Below are 18,876 nucleotides of genomic sequence, written 5' to 3'. Positions count from 1 at the left end.
CGGAGTTCTTTGCGTCGAGCGTGCGCAACCCGAAACTAATCTGTTCAAACCAACCCCACCTAGCTCCGAGCGTGTTACATCATCGAAGGGGAGCCTCTCTGGTAATCCCGAGTCGGTGTGTTTGTTTGGGTTCTCTCTAAGGCTGACGTACCCACAGAAGAACGACAAGGAGGCAAGATTGCTCATCAAATGGCACACAATCAAACGCGTGCTTTTCTTTCGCCAAGATCGCCAGAAGGGAAAGACGCACTCCCAGGGCTTTTTTTGTACAAAAAGCCCAGCAGGAACTCATTAGCATATTAGGCCACACCCCTGACAGCACAACTCATTAGCATATCAGGCCACACCCCATGCCTTCCCTTGGCTTGCCTGGGCACCCCGCGGCTGTGGGGAGCTCAGACAACCCCCCCTAACAGGCCAGGGAAGGCATGGGGAGGCATTTAAATGCCTCCCTGATCCTCCCAGCCCCACCCCCGCTCGCTCACCTTGGAGTTGCCGGGGGGTGTGTGTCACTCTCCAGGCCTTCCCTCTGTAGCCAGGCACGCAGAGGTTTTGGCTGTAGTGGGTGTGGCCAACTCTGAAGCCAGCCGGAACTCCGTTCCTGTGCGTTCCTGCCCCAAAAGAGCCCTGTAGCAGCACTCCCAAAATGATGTGCCCTGAAACACCAAGAAACGTGTTCTATCTATCATCCTGCAGGACTCCTTAAAAAAAACCCACACCTTCGGTTAACGGAGGACACCAGTTGCTTCCATACAGATGTTTTCTCTACCTTTCCTTCCAACCTGGAGCTTGGGGTGGTGGTGGTTGTTTTTTGGAACGGCTACATAACTGAAAGCCAGCAAGGTGAAGTGGTTAAGAGTGACAGACGAGTATCCGGGAGACCCCAGGGTAAAATTGCCATTTGTGCCATGAAAGCTCGCTGGGTGGCCTTGGGCCGGTCACGGGCTCTCAGCCTAACCTACCTCACAGGGTTGTTGTGAGGATGAAACAGAGGAGAGGGATGTAAGCTGTTGTGGGTTCCCATGGGGGGGAAGGTGGGGTACAAATGATATTAATTAATGAACTGATTGATTAATAACTTTGTCCTCTAATAATCCATTTGCCAAATTTTCCATGTCCTTTATATGCGCTCTCTCCAACCCACTGTTTCTGGACAGAACAGTCCAAGTGTCAGAACATCTTCTGGGTGGGAAAGTCCTCATTCTTGAAGGCCCCACAAACACACAAAGCTGCCTTATACTGAATCAGACCCTTGGGACATCAGAGAGCCAGTTTGGTGTTGTAGTTAAGAGTGGGCCCTTCACTATCCAAAGGAGTCTCAGAGCGGCTTACAATCCCTTTCCCTTCCCCTCCCCACAACAGACACCCTGTGAGGTAGGTGGGGCTGGGAGAGCTCTGAGAGAGCTGCCCTTGAGAGAACAGCTGTGACGTACCCAAAGTCGCCCGCTGGCTGCATGGGGAGGAGGAGGAGGGGTGGGGAATCAAACCAGATTCTCCCAGATTAGAGTCTGCAGCTCTTAACCGCTATACCAAACTGGCTCTTAACCACACAGCCAGCTAGTTGTTCAAGGTCAACACGGTGCAGCTAGATTCAAGTCTGGTCGCACCTTAGGGACCAACGAATCTACTGGACTCACATCGAGCTATTCCACTGCAGACCGACACGGCTACTCCCTGAAACTTTCCCCAAAATGTGCTCACAAGCTTCTTGAATGTGTGGAATATAAATCAGAGAAGCCATGTCGGATCAGGCCAATGGCCCCTCCAGTCCAACACTCTGGGTCACACAGTGGCCAAAACCCAGGTGCCATCAGAAGGTCCACTAGCAGGGCCAGAACTCCAGAAGACCTCCCACTGCTTTTCCCCCAAGCACCAAGGATACAGAGCCTCACTGCCCCAGACAGAGTGTTCCATCTGTACCTTGTGGCCAATAGCCACTGACGGACCTCTGCTCCATATGTTTATCCAATCCCCTCTTGAAGCTGCTATGGTTGTAGCCGCCACCACTTCCTGGGGCAGTGAATTCCGCGTGTTAATTCCTCTTTGGGTGAAGAAGAACGTCCTTTTGTCTGTGCTAAGCCTACTGCTCATCAATTTCATTGAGTGCCCATAGGGCTGCCAGCCTCCAGGTGGGGCCTGGAGATCTCCCACTCTTACAACTGACCCCCAGCTGACAGAGATCAGCTCCCCTGGAGAAAATGGCTGCTTTGAAGGGTGGACTCTATGGCATTGTTCCATGCCGAGGCCCCTCCCCTCCCCAAACCCCGCCCTCTCCTGGATCCACCCCCAAAGTCTCCAGGTATTTTCCAACCCTAAGTGCCCACGAGTGCCACCCAGACCTGGCAACCCTAAGTGCCCATGAGTTCTTGTATGGTGAGAAAGGGAGGGAAGGACTTCTTTCTCTACCTTCTCTATCTCATGCATAATTTTGTAAACCTCTATCACGTCACCCTTCAGTTGTTGTTTCTCCAAGCTAAAGAGCCCTAACCTCTTTATATATATATAGTATAGAAGAGAAGAAGAAGAGATTGGATTTATACCCCACCCTTCACTTCCCAAAGGCGTCTCAGAGCGGCTTACAAACTCCTTTCCCTTCCCCTCCCCACAGCAGGCACCCTGGGAGGTAGGTGGGGCTGAGAGAGCTCTGACACAAACTGCTCTTTTTCAAGAACAGCTCTGACAGAACTATGGCTTGCCCAAGGTCATCCAGCAGGTGCAAGTGGAGGAGTGGGGAAGCAAACCCGGTTCTCCCAGATTAGAGTCCGCGCACTTAACCACGACACCAAACTGGCGTAGTGTGTAGTATAGGAGTGTGTGTGGGGGGTGTCACCAATCTAGTCCCCATGCTAGAGTTACCTGCTCTGGGTTGAGAAATACCAGGAGACTTTGGGGCAAAGCCTGGGAGGGGCTGTTTGGGGGAGGGGAGGGCCTTCAGTGGGAAATAATGCCATAAAGTCTCAGTCATACAAATGGATTCTCCATGCTATTTTTTAAACGAGGAAGAAGATGATGACGACGACAACAGCAATATTGGATTTATACCCCACCCTTTACTCGGAGTCTCAGAGGGGCTTACAAACTCCTTTCCCTTCCCCTCCCCACAACAGACACGCTGTGAGGTAGCCGGGGCTGAGAGAGCTCTTGATAGAAACTGCTCTTTTTCAAGATCAGCTTTGACAGAACCAGGGGTCATTTCGTAGAAAAAGAGGTGCAGGAGCTGATTAGCATAACTCATTAGCATAACTTATTTGCATATGCCACACCCCCTGACATCAGAAGGCAACACCCACCACTCAGTCTCCACCGGACTGTTTTGGATTGCTAGCTATTGGGGGGAGGATGCGCAGATCTGCCCTCACAGAGGAGGGAGAGCCTTACCTGAAAGCGGGCCGGTGGGGGGGGGCTCTGCAACTTACCTGGCTGCCTTTTGCTCCTCGTGGCCCAACTGAGGGCTGCTAGGAGCAGGGGGCGGGGCTTGTTGCATGTGCCTGCCCCCTGGGCTCCTTACTGCCGGAGCTCTGCTCCTGTGCGCTCCTGGAGGAAATTACCCCTAGACAGAACCATGGCTTGCCCAAGGTCATCCAGCAGCTGCAAGGAGGAGTGGGGAATCAAACCCGGTTCTCCCAGATCAGAGTCCGTGCACTTAACCACGACACCAAACTGGTGTGTGAAGTTGCAATCTGTTTGGGTTGCGATATGGATCACAGGCTTCAGTAATGAAGAAGAGTGTTTCTCTCTTGGCCCGCGGGCTGTTTTGCTTATCGAAATCAACCGCCCCAAGCTGCTTTTTGACCCATTAGGAAAAGTTAAGAGCATCTACATCAGAGGTGTTGAACTCATTTCATACGAGGGCCAGATCTGATATAAATGTCACTTTGTCGGGCCGGGCCATGCGTGCCATAAAATGTAACACAAGGTACCAGAGAGATAAACTTTATAAAGATGATTTCAGATGCTGAATGGCAATAGCAGGCATGATTGGATTAGGTATAATATGCAGACGAGTAGAGATATCAGCATTGGTAATGAGAGTCCCTTGGACTGCAAGGAGATCAAATCAGTCAAATCCTAAAAGAAATCAACCCTGACTGTTCCCTGGAAGGCCAGATACTGAAGCCGAAGCTCAAATACTTTGGCCACCCAATGAGAAGGGAGCCCTCACTGGAGAAGACCCTGATGCTGGGAAAGACTGAAGGTCAAAGAAGAAGGGGACGGCAAAGGATGAGATGGTTAGACAGTGTTATTGATGCAACAGACATGAGATTAACCAAACTCCGGAGCACAATGGAAGACAGGAGGGCCTGGCGTGATGTGGTCCAGGGGGTCGCGAAGAGTCGGACTCGACTGTGCAATTGAACAACAACAGCAAAAACAATGAGACAGGGACAGAGACAGGTCACACGGAGCATTAGCCACGCCACAGAGAAGGAAGATAGGCGGATTTTCCGGGAATGATCCCAGCGCCACATCTGGGAAGCGTAGAGCTCCTGTGGCTCACCTGAGGCTTCCCGCCGAAAATGCAGGGTAAAAAAATAGTACCTCCGAGGTACTAGTTTCCAGAAACCACGGGGCAAGGGCGGGTGTCTGATCGCGTTTCCGGTGGCATCCGGCGCCCGCCCATGTCCCCTCGCAAAAAGGTTCCCCCCCAAGTCTCCATGGGATGCGCACAAGCACTCAACGGAGCATGCGCACATTTCAGTTTTTAAAAAACCCAACAACCCCGTTTGCTGCGCCTCCCCGCTTCATTGCTGAGTCGTGTGATCGGCACCTCCCCCCTAACCACGGGACCTCGACAGGACCTCAACCGGATGCCTGATCGCGCAGTCGCACGTTATTTTGCTCCGGGGCAAACAGCCACACTCCCCCCCCCCCGCATTTTCCAGCCCGTATGAGCGGGGCCACACTCATGTAGATACATGTAACAGTGTGTGAACAGATTAACTTCAAAAAGGTTAACTTGCTACAGCTCCAAGCCCAGGTAAGAGAGAGAAGAAGCAAGGTCCTATATAAGATGAAATACAGAAGCCAAGCAAGAGCCAAAGAAGCTCAACATCTAATCCATGAGAGGGTGGGGACAACTGCCAAGTGTACCCAAGAGAGTGCATTCTCTTAACCCTTTCCCTCCCAGGTCTTCTTGCATGCAGAGTTACCATATCCAACAGTAATTTCCAAAGCTGGAGTGGGCAGCCCTACCTGGGACTGTCCAGCTGGAACTATGCACATCCCTCTCTGGACAATAAATCCCAGCAGTCCAAGACACATAAAAACATGAGAAGAGCCCTGCTGGATCAGACCAGTGGTCCATCTTGTCCAGCATCCTGTCTCACACAGTGGCTAACGAGGTCCTCTTGAGGGCCAACAACAGGGCACAGAGGCTGAGGACTTCATTAGAACCTCAGCCCTGCTGGATCAGACCAGGGGTCCCTCTAGTCCAGCATCCTGTCTCACACAGTGGCCAACCAGGTCCTCTTGAGGGCCAACAACAGGGCACAGAGGCTGAGCATTAGAACCTCAGCCCTGTTGGATCAGACCAGTGGTCCCTCTAGTCCAGCATCCTGTCTCACACAGTGGCCAACCAGGTCCTCTTGAGGGCCAACAACAGGGCATAGAGGCTGAGACTTCATTAGAACCTCAGCCCTGCTGGATCAGACCAGTGGTCCCTCTAGTCCAGCATCCTGACTCACACAGTGGCCAACCAGGTCCTCTGGAGGGCCGACAACAGGGCACAGAGGCTGAGGACTTCATCAGAACATCAGAAGAGGCCCTGCTGGATCAGACCAGGGGTCCATCTGGTCCCACATCCCATCTCACACAGTGGCCAACCAGTTCCCCAGGACATCTCCAGCTACCACCTGGAGGTTGGCAACCCTATTCTGGACAGCCAACAACAGGGCATAGAGGCTGAGGCCTTCATTAGAGAATAAGGAGAGCCCTGCTGGATCAGACCAATGATCCATCTAGTTCAGCATCCCATCTCATACAGAGGCCAACCATTTCTGACAGCCAACAACAGGGCACAGAGGCCAAGGCCATCGTAAGGACATAAGAAGAGCCCTGCTGGATCAGACCAGTGGTCCATCTTGTTCACAGTGAGGCAACCAGTTCCCCTGCAGGGCCCATAACAGGGCATAGAGGCCAAGGACTTCCCCTAATGTTGCCTCCCAGCATTGGTAAAAGCAACCGTGTGGATCTAGCAAGTATCCCCAGGGAACCATGGCAGACACTAGAGCAACAGAGCAAACCCAGTCCGAAATTAGCTCTTTCTGTTTGCCAGATGTCTGGTCACTGCAGATCTCCTTCTAAAGCAACACCCCCCCCCCCATACCTCCTTGATGTTAATTTGCGTCCATTGGAGGGTAGCCACATAGAGCTGCGTCCTACAGTTGTGCAAGCTGAAGGGGTTTAAGCCTTTGCAGGAGCAAAGGAGCATGATGTTACCTAATTCGAAGGAGGAGGAGGAGGAGAAGGAGGAGGAGGAGGAGGAGGAGATTGGATTTATACCCTCCCCTTTTGCTCCCTGACCATGGGACCCAACTCTATAGGTTGTCTCTCTCATTAGCAAGAAAGCACATCCTCGGGATGAACCAGAAAGGGGAGAATGGCCGGGGAATCGAGTGTGCATGCTTGTTCAGTTGGCCACCGGAGGGGGATGGGGCTTGGGTTGCCAGATCCAAGTTGGGAAACTCCTGGAGATTTGGGGATGGGGCCTGGGAAGGACAGGGACCTCATTAGGGTACAATGCCATAGAGTCCACCCTCCAAAGCATCCACTTTCTCCAAGGGAATTGACCTCTGTAGTCTGGAGATGAGCTGTAATTCCATGCAATCCCCAGGTCCCACCTGGAGACTGGCATCCACAGTTGTCCAGGGGGAAACGGCTGCTTTGGCAAGTGGACACTATGGCATTATACCCTGCTGAGGTTCCTCCCTTCAACAAACTCCGCCCCTTCAGGCTCCACCCCCAAATTTCCAGGAATTTCCCAACTTGGCATCGGCAAGCCTAAAGAGATGTGAAGTGTGTTGGGTGATCGCTGCGGCCGAGCAGCTGGATATGAGTCCAGTGGCATCCTAGAGACCAACAGGATTTCCAGGGCATAAGTTTTCGTAAATCAAAGCTAGGGTTGCCGGGTCCGATGCTCCCCCTAAGCTGTGGAGTTTTGTGAGCCGAAATTCTCCTTTGTGAGCTGCCGGCATTAAAGTGGCGCGCGAGCGATTTGGCTGCTGCATAAATTAGTGTGCTCTGGAGCCCTCCTTCCCGAGCTAAGACAAAAATCTGTGAGCCGGAGGCTAAAAAAACTGTGAGCTAGCTCACAGTAACTCAGCTTAGAGGGAACACTGGCTGGGTCGCCTCCTCGCTCCCGTGGGGGGATCTGGGGGGGTGTTCAGGGGTGGGGGTGGATGCCCCCAAGCCCCGCCCCCAAAAGCGACAACCCACCTGACCACCCATCTCCTTCCCTCCCTGCCCGATTTAAAGGGCTTCAGCTGGTCAGTGGGGACCCTTTAAATCGGGCAGGAGGGGAGGGAGGGGTGGCGGGGCCGGTCATTGCTTTTAGGGGGTGGGGGTGGGGAACCCCTGCCTGGACTTGGGTGCTGGCAACCCTAGTCAAAGCTCCCTTCATCAGACCGCAAAACAGTTAACCTATTAGAGAGCAAACTAGGCAGCCTGTTTCTTCAATGCATGCATCTCTCTCTCCTGTGCTCACTTTTATGTTGACCAACTGAGAGCTGGAGAGGTCTCCCCTGTAACTTTGAAGAGTCGCACAGAGGAAGGCGCTTTGTGGGGCGCACACATATTCTCACCCCTGCAAAATCGCACCTCTGCATTTCCTTTTTCTATACCACCCTCGCAATGGAAAGCCGTCACTCTCATGCCTCCCCCACCACCACCACCTTTGCATCCGGCCAACCAGGTCAGAGCATTTCCTCCGGCTTGTGCATCTGAAGCTATTAGGTTTCAACAGTTAGGATTCCCCCTGGGAAATCTGTGAGCTTTTCCACGTCCTCTAACTGGGGCAGCCGGGGGTGTGGGGGAGGAGAGAGATCGATACACATGCATCTTCCTCCAGCACATTTCTTGTCAAGACATGAATTATCACAAGCCACCACGCACCCCTCCCCATTTTGCCTAGCAATGCATAAGAACGCAAGCCCTGCTAGATTAGACCAGTGGTCCATCTAGTCCCACCTCCTGTCTCACACAGGGGCCAACCAGTTCCTCTGGATTGCTAACAACAGGACATAGAAGCCGAAGCCATCATTAGTACATAAGAGCCCTGCTGGATCAGATCAATGGTCCATCTAGTCCCGCATCTGGTCTTGCACAATGGCCAACCAGTTCCTCTGGAGAGCCAACAACAGGGCATAGAGACAGAGGCCTTAATTAGAACATAAGAAGAGCCCTGCTGCATCAGACCAGTGGTCCATCTAGTCCAGCATCCCGTCTCACACAGTGGCCAATCAGTTCCCCTGGAGGGTCAACAACAGGGCATATAGGCCAAGGTCTTCATTAGAACACAAGAAGAGCCCTGCTGCATCAGACCAGTGGTCCATCTCGTCCAGCATCCTGTCTCACACAGTGGCCAATCAGTTCCCCTGGAGGGTCAACAACAGAGCATATAGGCCAAGGTCTTCATTAGAACACAAGAAGAGCCCTGCTGCATCAAACCAGTGGTCCATCTAGTCCAGAATCCTGTCTCACACACTGGCCAATTAGTTCCCCTGGAGGGTCAACGACAGGGCATATAGGCCAAGGTCTTCATTAGAACACAAGAAGAGTCCTGCTGCATCAGACCAGTGGTCCATCTAGTCCAGAATCCTGTCTCACACACTGGCCAACTAGTTCTCCTGGAGGCCAAACGACAGGGCATACAGGCCAAGGTCTTCATTAGAACACAAGAGGAGCCCTGCTGCATCAGACGAGTGGTCCATTTAGTTCAGCATCCCGTCTCACACAGTGGCCAACCAGTTCTCCTGGAGGACCAACAACAGGGCATAGAGGCCGAAGCCTTCATTAGAACATAAGAAAAGCCCTGCTGGATCAGACTAGGGGTCCATCTAGTCCAGCATTCTGCCTCACACAGTGGCCAACCAGTTCTCCTGGAGGACCAACAACAGGGCATAGAGGCCGAAGCCTTCATTAGAACATAAGAAGAGCCCTGCTGGATCAGACTAGGGGTCCATCTAGCCCAGCATTCTGCCTCACACAGTGACCAATCAGTTCCTCCGCATGGCCAACAACAGGGCATAGAGGCCGAGGCCTTCCCTTGCTCTTGGCTCCTCCTCGCTCTGGGATCCAGAGGATTAGTGCCTCCGAATGTGGAGGTTCCCCTCAGTCACCATGGCTAGTAGCCACTGATAGACTTATCCTCCACGAATCTATCTAATCTATGAATCTGTCGAATCCCCTTTTAAGCCTGCGTCTCTCCCTCAGCTAACAAACACAACAAGATAAGCTTTCCCAGTGCACAGAAGGCTGTGGCAGGTCAGTGACCTCATTCTCGGCTACGGGAGGGCAGCTGCGCGGAAGTTTTGGCCACTTCAGCGCTGCTTTCATCGAAACGAGGGGAAGCCACCATGTGTGTTTGCTGGGATCTGTTAGTTCGCAGTTGCAGCCGTTCCATTCCAACTGCAGAAGCTGAGGTTTGTGGCTCTGAAGGTTAGAAAAAATATGAAGAGCTCGGGACAGAGGGAAAGCTCTTCGGTCATAAGGGGTGGGGGAAAGACCTTTCTCTGCCTGATGCCCTGGTGAACTGCAGCCTGGCATTGCTGAGCTGGGTCTGAGTCCGCTTCGGATGGTCACAACAAACTGGTTGGTGGCAAGTTTGGGACAGGCGAAAAAGGAAATGCTTCTTCTGCCTACGCGTGCTTAACTGGCGGAACTCTCCCCCACAAGATATGGAGGTCGCCACTAGCTTAGATGGCTTTTAGAAAGAGGGGGGGGGAGACGTTTGTTTAATGACCAATGATGGGTAGTGGCCATTGATAGTATCTAAAGAGGGTTTCCATATGCAGAAGAAGGATACCTTTGAAATGTCTGATACTGGGGACCAAGACCAGGGATGGGGGGGGGGCATTACTTTCATGTCAAGTTAGTAACAGAGTGCTGGACTAGACAGAGCTTCAGTATGATAAATCACAGCAATTCTGAGGTTCTTTTAAATTCTCAGACGAGTTTCCTGAAGCCTAAGGCAACAGGGTTTGTACCAACCCTGCTTAAAAGCCGCTGCTAAAACTCTAGGGTGTCATAGTGACCGGATTGTTGAACTAGGACAAGAACATAAGAACCTAAGAGACGCCAATGTTAGATCTGGCCAATAGCCCATCCAGTCCAACACTCTATGTCACACAGTGGCCAAAACCCAGGTGCCGTCAGGAGGTCCACCAGTGGGGCCAGGACACTAGAAGACCTCCCACTGTTGCCCCCCCCAAGCACCAACAATACGGTGCATCACTTGTCCCAGCCTGAGAGTTCCTATCTATACCTTGGGAGACCAGACTTCAAATTCCCATACTGCCATAAGATCCACCGGGAGACTTTGGCCACTCACATTCTCTCTCAGCCTAACCTACCTCGCAGGGGTGTCGTCACAACAAAATAGCGGGGGAAGGGACATGTATGTGGCTCCTTCCCACAAGTGTGGGATAAAAATGGCGAGACAGATAGATTCAGTCATCAAACTATTCAGAACACACTGGCAAAAATTATTGCACATACAAATGTGGAGACACATCATGTGCTGGCGCATGATGCGCTGGCGCATGATGCGCTGGCCCAAATTCCATGGGGACAACACAGTCCTGGGAGAGGCCTGGTTACTCACCCAGCCTTCGAAACTGTCAGAGGATCCCGTGCCGTGCAGCAGGTCCTGGAAGTGCACGGTGCAGTTGGCCACAAAGTCGTCATACCCAATGGGGGTGCCGTGAAAGACAGCCAACTCCAGCTTGCGCCCGTCGCTGACGGTGGAGCAGAACTCCTCGTTGTAGGTGGGCTTGTTGGTTTTCTGCTTGGTGCTGGTCTGCCCCACACGCACCTGGTCCACACTAACCGTGATGTAGGGGTCCAAGAGCTGGTGGCCCTTCTTGAAGAGCGAGTGCCGGAGGGACCAGCGGGTGGGCTGCAGCCCCACTGCCTCACCGATCCGCACCTTCATGTACCCGTTGAACTTCATGCCTCCGGACATAGCGATGCCACAATCCATAGAGGGATGGAGCCCCCTGCCCGTTTGGAAGGAAAAAATAGAAAACTTATCACTCTCCCGGGGTGTTCTCCGCAGCGGCTCGGCAAACGACAGCCATCAGGGGACAGGACAGTGTGCGGTGCCCCCTCTCTGGGCCATCCTCTCTAACACCGATCCAGGTTCAGTCCAGTTTCCTTCTCCTCTTCTCAGCAGCTGAGGAAAGGAGCTGCTGAATCACTTTGCAGCGAACCGGGCGGCTTTCTTCACCTCCTTGGGGAACTGTCGGGAGCATGGAAATGCACCGGAGGAGGAGAGAAAGGGGGTGGTGGGAGAAACCAACCCCTCCAGCCAACACCAGGCGTTCCCCCAAGCCTCTAGTTGCCCGCTACACACACAAAAGGCAGCCCTTGCAGGTCTCCGTTCACACACAGCTTGAATTTCCTCTCCCCCCACTCTTCTCGCTCAGCTCTCCGATCCAGGAAGAAGCTGCGGCGGTGAAGGGACCGCCTGAGAAACTCACACACACACAAACCGCTGAGAGAGCGAGAGAGAGACACCGTCAGCCTGAGTTCAGGCCAATCCCTTCAGCCAGCCTTCCCTTTTTCCTCTTTTTTCCATCCTCCTTTTTCTCCAGTTTCTGAGGCCGATCTTCCCTCAGAGGGAGAAGAGCCACTAAGTGCTTATTAAGCAAAGGAAAACACCTGAGGGAGTCTGACAAGCCCATGAGGAGGGAAGGCCGAGAGGCGGAGCGTTCCGGCAAACCCTGCATGGACTTGTCCAGAGTGGGAGACAGGAGTGGTTGTGTGTGTGTGTCTCTCTCTCTCTGTGTGTGTGTGCAACAATCATCTTTCCAGTTAAAGCTTTGCAGCTCCACAACAGGAAACCCCAGGACGATGTGGTACATTTTCCTGGCAGGTCGAGAGACGAGGCGTTCAGTCCCTCTTCGTCAAGGCGTGTCTCTGCAAATCCAATTTTTTAGCTCTACGGGCCACTTTCCGTTCTGGGCCGGAGCTGGAAAATCCACTTTGTTCACGTTTCCAGCCCAGGCCAATTAAGACACTGTCAGAGGGCGACCACAGCCGAAAAGGGAGGCCTCTTGGAGTCAGGTGCGCTTGGCAGTTCTCTGTTATTCGGTTGTCTGAAGAAGTGAGCCGTGACCAGTGTTCCCTCTAAGCTGAGTTAGTGTGAGCTAGCTCACAGTTTTTTAGCCTCCGGCTCACACACTTTTACCTTAGCTCAGGAAGGATGGCTCCAGAGAACACTAATTTATGCAGTAGCCAAATTGCTTGCTCACAACTTTAATGCCAGTAGCTCACAAAGTAGAATTTTTGCTCACAAGACTCCACAGCTTAGAGGGAACATTGGAAGCGCCTACCCCGCCACAGATTTTGTTAGTCTTTAAGGTGCTCCTGGACCTCTTGCCCTTTTCTACTTCGCAATTCAATGCACACGGACCTGCTTTGTGAGGTGTTTTTCTCTTTCGGCCTGTGGACAGAAAGGAAAGAGATTCTGTTTGCAAGGCAGTGTGACGCAATGCTCCCTCTAAGCTGTGGGGTCTTGTGGGCAAAAATTCTACTTGGTGAGCTGCCGGCATCAACGTTGTGAGCGAGCGATTTGGCGGCTGCATCCATCAGTTTGCTCTGGAGCCATCCCTCTTCCTGAGCCCTCTTCCTCTTCTGTGAGCTGGAGGCTAAAAAGCTGTGAGCTAGCTCACACTAACTCAGCTTAGAGGGAACGCTGGTGTGGGGTAGTGGCCAGAAGGTCAGATGAAGGCCTGAGAGGTGAAAGATGAGGTCCCTGCTGCTCTGCCCTGAAGCTTGCTTGGGCTGTCCGCTCTCCCTCAGCCTAATTTACCTCACACAACTTACCTTGGTATCTGAAGCTTATACCCAGAATTAAACGCTGTTGGTCTTAAAGGTGTAGGGTTGCGAAGTCAAAAAAGGTACTTACCGGGGGATTCCCAGTCCATGGCTGGAGTGCGCATGCGTGCCGCACGCACGTCACCAGGAAGTGACGTTATGACGCCGGGCACGCTGGGGGCGGGGCCACGACCATCTGAGGGAAAACCATAGAGTTTTCCCTCGGATGACCGTGGCCCCGCCCCCAGCGTGCCCGGCATCATAACGTCACTTCCTGGTGACGCGCACGCCAGGGTGGGGTTCCCCCCCGGGGCCCGATCCGCCGGCGGGGAACGGGCCTCTGGGGCGGGGTTTTCTCCGCCCCCCGGGGGGACTTGGGAAACCTATAAAGGTGCCACTGGACTCAAACTTTGTTCTATTACTTCACAGGGTTATTGTGAGGATTGAATGGAGAACGTGACTCCGAGCTCTTTCGAGAAAAGGCAGAAGAGAAGCATACCACAGAAAGGAAGAACGGGCGTGCCACATAGAGAAAGAACAGATCCACTGAACTTTTTCACCACACCTTAGCTGAGCTGACCAGTCTTTTGAGAGGTTGCCTTTGAGCATATGTTTTTGGGAGGCTGACGCAGTGTCTAGACTTTAAGGGCAGATCAATGGGCAGATATTGGCAGGTGACAACGGGATGTAGTGGTTTTGTTGTTGTTGTTCAGTCGCACGGTCGTGTCCGACTCTTTGCGACCCCATGGACCAGATCACGCCAGGGTTTCCTGTCTTGGTGTAGTGGTTAAGTGTGTGGACTCTAATCTGGGAGAACCGGGTTTGATTCCCCCCCTCCTCCATGTGCACCTGGCTGGATGACCTTGGGCAAGCCATAGTTCTGATAAGAGCTGTCCTTGAAAAAGAGCAGTTTCTGTCAGAGCTCTCTCAGCCCCACCTACCTCACAGGGTGTCTGTTGTGGGAAGGAGAAGGGAAAGGAGTTTGTAAGCCGCTCTGAGACACCTTTGGGTAGTGAAGGGCGGGGTATAAATCCAGTCTCTTCTTCTTCTTCTTCTTCTTCTTCCGCCATCCTCTGAAGTTGGCTCAATTTCATGTTCGTTGCATCTATGACACTGTAGTGTCATAGTGGTTAGAGAGATGGAAACGGGTCTGGGAGACAGAGGGTCGGATCCGTACTTTGCCCTGAAGCTCTCTGGGTGACCTTGGGCACACCTCTCTGTCTCTCTCACCCTAACCTACCTCGCAGGGTCGTTGTGAGGATCAAATGTGGAAGAACCCTGTACTCTGCTATGAGCCCCCTTTTTAAAAGAATGGGATAAAAATGTGTCGGAGACATGAATTGGCCGGCTTGCTTGTCAAGAGCGTCCCCTGCCGAACTCTGCACTGCCTTGAAGGCGCAAGAGCAGGGAAGAGGTGAAAAATGAGTTAACAGAAGGACAAGCTGGGGCTTGTTTTGGTCAGTGGGCAACTCAGCCAGCCTCCCGGTGCTGCCTGGAGATCTCCTGGCACTACAACGGATATCCTGAGCACGGAGATCAGTTCCCTTGGAGAGAATGTCTGCTTTGAAAGGTGGACTGCCGCAGGGCTCTTTTTGTAGCAGGAGCTCCTTTGCATATTAGGTGACACCTCCCCCCCTAATGTAGCCAATCCTCCAAGAGCTTACAGAGCTCTTCTTACAGGGGCTACTGTAAGCTCTTGGAGGATTGGCTACATTAAAGGTGTGTCGCCTAATATGCAAAGGAGGTCCTGCTACAAAAAGAGCCCTGGCTATGGCATTATACCCTATTGAAGTCCCTCCCCTCCCCAAACCCCACCCTCCTCAGGCATCCCAAGAAACTGATGGGCAGTAGGTTCAGGACAGGCAAAAGGAAATACTACTTTCCATAGAGGGTGATTAAAATGTGCAATTCACTGCCTGGAGATGTAGTGATAGACACAGGAGTTAACAGCTTTAAAGGGGGATGAGATACATTCATGGAGGATAAGCCTATCAATGGCTACTAGCCATGGTGACTGAGGGGAACCTCCACATTCAGAGGCACTAAGCACTAAGCCTCTGAATCCCAGAGCCAGGAGGCAGCATCAGGGGAAGGCCTCGGCCTCTGTGGCCTGTTGTTGGCCCTCCAGAGGAACTGGTTGGCCACTGGGCGAGACAGGAGGCTGGACCGGATGGACCACTGCTGTAATCCAGCAGGGCTCTTCTTGTGTTCTTATCTTCCACCCCCAAAATATCCAGGTATTTCCCAACCTGGAGCTGGCAACCCTGACCGCCCCAACCTTCTACACCAAGAAACACTTAAGGGCAGCTTCAAATAAAAATAAATGCAAAACATAGTCAGGCCCAAAACAATACTCAATTTAAAACCAAATGTTTACATTACAGGCCCAAGTAGTATCCAGCTGAGCGCCGAAGAATAGATTCTTTTGAACTATGGTGCTGGAGAAGACTCTTGAGAGTCCCTTGGACGGCAAGAAGATCAAATCAGTCAAAGAAATCAACCCTGACTGTTCCCTGGAAGGCCAGATACCGAAGCCGAAGCTCAGATACCTTGGCCACCCAATGAGAAGGGGGCACTCCCTGGAGAAGAAGACCCTGATGCTGGGAAAGATTGAAGGTCAAAGAAGGTGGGGACGGCAAAGGATGAGATGGTTAGACAGTGTCATAGATGCAACGAACATGAAGTTGAGCAAACTTCAGAGGATGGCGGAAGACCGGAAAGCCTGGCGTGATCTGGTCCATGGGGTCGCAAAGAGTCGGACTCGACTGTGCGACTGAACAACAACAAAAGTATCCAGCCTGGGGAGGGAGTATGTTGGGGGTGGGGAGTCTCATCAGCTGGCAATGCCTTTTGCAGGTATAATCACACAGCGCGCCTGAAGTCATCCTAAGAATTTCAGTTTGCACGCTATGCCTTGGGCAGCCACTTTTTCTGGAAGAGGTTGACTCGCCTCCAGCACCTTAAACCACAGCTGGAGCCACAGAAAACAAATGCCAGGAGGGAACATCAGAAGAGCCCTGCTGGATCAGACCAGTGGACCATCTAGTCCAGCATCCTGTCTCACACAGGGGCCAACCCCAGGCTGAGGCCTTCTGGAAACATATACAGGAAGGAAGGAAGGAAGGAAGGAAGGAAGGAAGGAAGGAAGGAAGGAAGGAAGGAAGGAAGGAAGGAAACTTCTTGCACAAGGAAAAGACTCCAGTAAAAGGTTAGCATTCAGTTAAAGCAGCAGTCCTGGAGAAGCATGCCATGGAAAAGCTTCACCTGTTGAATTTCTGTGTGAGTCAAGCGGCCATGAAACACACAAGCGCAGAGAACCTGGGTTTTTTTCTTTTTTAAAGCAACCCGACCGAATGCAGGTCGACTCCTTGTTCCTGTCAGAACGTGCAGCCGAAAACAGTTTTGCAAAAAGCAGAAATTCTCCTAGTGCAGCCTTCCTCAGTCATGATAAGAACAATTATAGAAACATCTGTAGGAGGAAAGAGACAGAAATAGGTCAGAAGCTATGGTGCAATCAAATAAGTTTAGTTCCTGTTTTGCAAATCTGGGGGCTGGGGCTGGGAGTGGTTTGAAAGAAAAGCCTTCCTAAGGTGGGAGCTCTGTGGGCTGATTGGCTCACTGAGCCGGGGGGGGGGGTCTTTCTCCAATCAGAAATGCCTCCATTGGCTCCTTTAATCAATCAATCAATCAATTTCATTTATACCCTGCCTTCTCCCCAAAGGCGATCCAGAGCAACTGACATCCTTCTCTCCTGAGAGCCCGTTTGGTGTAGTGGTTGAGTGCGCGGACTCTAATCCGAGAGAACCAGGTTTGATTCCCCACTCCTCCATGGGTAGCTGCTGGCGTGGCCTTGGGTCAGTCACAAGTTCTCTCAGGGCTGTTCTCTCAGGAGCAGTCCTCGAAAGAGCTCTCTCAGCCCCGCCTCCCTCACAGGCTGTCTGTTATAGGGAGGGGAAGGGAAAGGAGATTGTAAGCCACTCTGAGACTCTGAGTGAAGGGAGGGGTATAAATCCAATCTCTTCTTCTTCTTCTTCTTTTCCCTGTAGAGAAGCCAGCCTCCAGGTGAGACCTGGGGATCCCCCCAGAATTACAGCTCATCACCAGACCACACAGATCAGTTCCCCTGGAGAAAACGGATGCTTCTACAGCATTGTACCCCACTGGTATCACTGCGGTACCCTTGCGGATGAAAGAGCAGAATCAGACAGCGACGCCTGCCTTCCGAGCCCCGGTCGTCACCATCCCATTCTGCCTCGACTTTGAAGAAGAGTTAATGGACACCAGGGAAAGTATGGTCTTTGCGGATGCCAACACTTTCACCCCACATTTCTGGCTGTCTGAACTCCCCTGTTGCAAAGTCAAACCACTCCTCCACACGCAGCTGCTGGTGTGACCTTGGGCCAGTCACAAGTTCTCTCGGAGCTGTTCTCTCAGGAGCAGTTTCTGTCAGAGCTCTCTCAGCCCCACCTGCCTCACGGGGTGTCTGTTGTGGGGAGGGGGAGGGAAAGGAGATTGTAAGCCGCTCTCCCTGAGTGAAGGGTGGGGTATGAATCCAATCTCCTCCTCCTCCTGAGGCGGTGAGGAACTCCCCCTAAAGTTCTGAAACAAAGTCAAAATTTTATGACTATACCTGCAAAGTATATACAAAGGAATCGTGCAGAAAATATAAATAATCCTAGGTATAATAGTCATTTTGAGTGTATTCACTTTCCCCCGTGAAGACAAGTTGAAAGTCGCCCGTCTGTCCAAATGCAAATAAATATCAGCAATTGGCTCGTTAAAATTTAGCATAACCATATGCATAATATTTCTAGGAATCAGTATTCCAAAATAAGCAATAACATCTGGGCACCACCAAAAATGTCCATAGGCATATTGTCCCCCAGTGGGATCAACCCAATTTTTGCCCAGGTAGTCAAATATCCAGACAAGTCTCCAAAGGTACTAATCATATTCATTAATGCAGCAATGGAAGACTGAGGTACCAAAATGAATAATAAAAGATCATCTGCATAAAGAATAATTTTAAATCCCAAGGAATTATGCACAAAGCCATGAATACTATTATTTTGTCTACAAGCCAGAGGTTCCCGACATAAATCAAAAATAGGAGGAGAAAGAAGGCAACACTATCCAGTACCCCTCACAAGAGAAGAGATTGGATTTATACTCCGCCCTTCACTACCTGAAGGAGTCTCAGAGAGGCTTACAATCACCTTTCCCTTCCTCTCCCCACAACAGACAGATGGGGCTGAGATAGCTCTTTCCAGGGCTGCTCGTGAGAGAGCAGCTCTGAGAGAACTTGTGACTGACCCAAGGTCATACCAGCAGCTGCATGTGAAGGAGTGGGGAATCAAACCCGGTCCTCCCAGATTAGAGTCCGCCCTCTTAACTTGCGGTGGCTCAAGTGGTTAAGACGCTGAACTGCAGGCTGTGAAAGGTCAGTAGTTCAGCAGTTCGAGAACCGAGTGTGCCGCATGACGGAGTGAGCTCCCGTCTCTAGTTCCAGCCCCTGCCAACCTAGCAGTTTGAAAGCAAGAAATTGCAAGTAGATAAATAGGTACCACTTCAGTGGGAAGGTAACAGCATTCTGTGCGCCTTGGTGTTTAGTCATGCCGGCCACATGACCACAGAAATGTCTTCGGACACAAATGCCACAAATCCCAATCCTCAAATTAGCATATCAGAAACGTTCGGTCTCTATCACACTAAACCTTAACATGGCGCACTAAGACTCATGAGGTCCACTAAAGTAACCACAGGGTAATGTACTTACATAGAGTTAACATAGCAAGAATAGTTAAGAGCCGGGACTGTCATGTTATACTTATAAATTGTACT

General features: G+C 51.8%; 1 protein-coding gene across 1 annotated transcript in view; it reads right to left on the bottom strand.

Moving 5' to 3' along the window:
* The window catches only part of PRKCH (protein kinase C, eta), a 193,624-nt gene extending 181,825 nt beyond the window's left edge, over positions 1-11,799 (bottom strand). The window contains exon 1 of the mRNA XM_015422013.1: positions 10,820-11,799. Coding sequence (XP_015277499.1) covers positions 10,820-11,197 — 378 coding nt within the window. The 5' untranslated portion in view covers positions 11,198-11,799. The remainder of the gene's footprint in view (positions 1-10,819) is intronic.
* Positions 11,800-18,876: the final 7,077 nt, after the last annotated feature.

Source organism: Gekko japonicus, unplaced genomic scaffold, assembly GCF_001447785.1.
Source record: "Gekko japonicus isolate JY-2015 unplaced genomic scaffold, Gekko_japonicus_V1.1 scaffold166, whole genome shotgun sequence".
Lineage (NCBI taxonomy): Eukaryota > Metazoa > Chordata > Lepidosauria > Squamata > Gekkonidae > Gekko > Gekko japonicus.
This window is presented reverse-complemented; position numbering and strand designations above follow the sequence as displayed.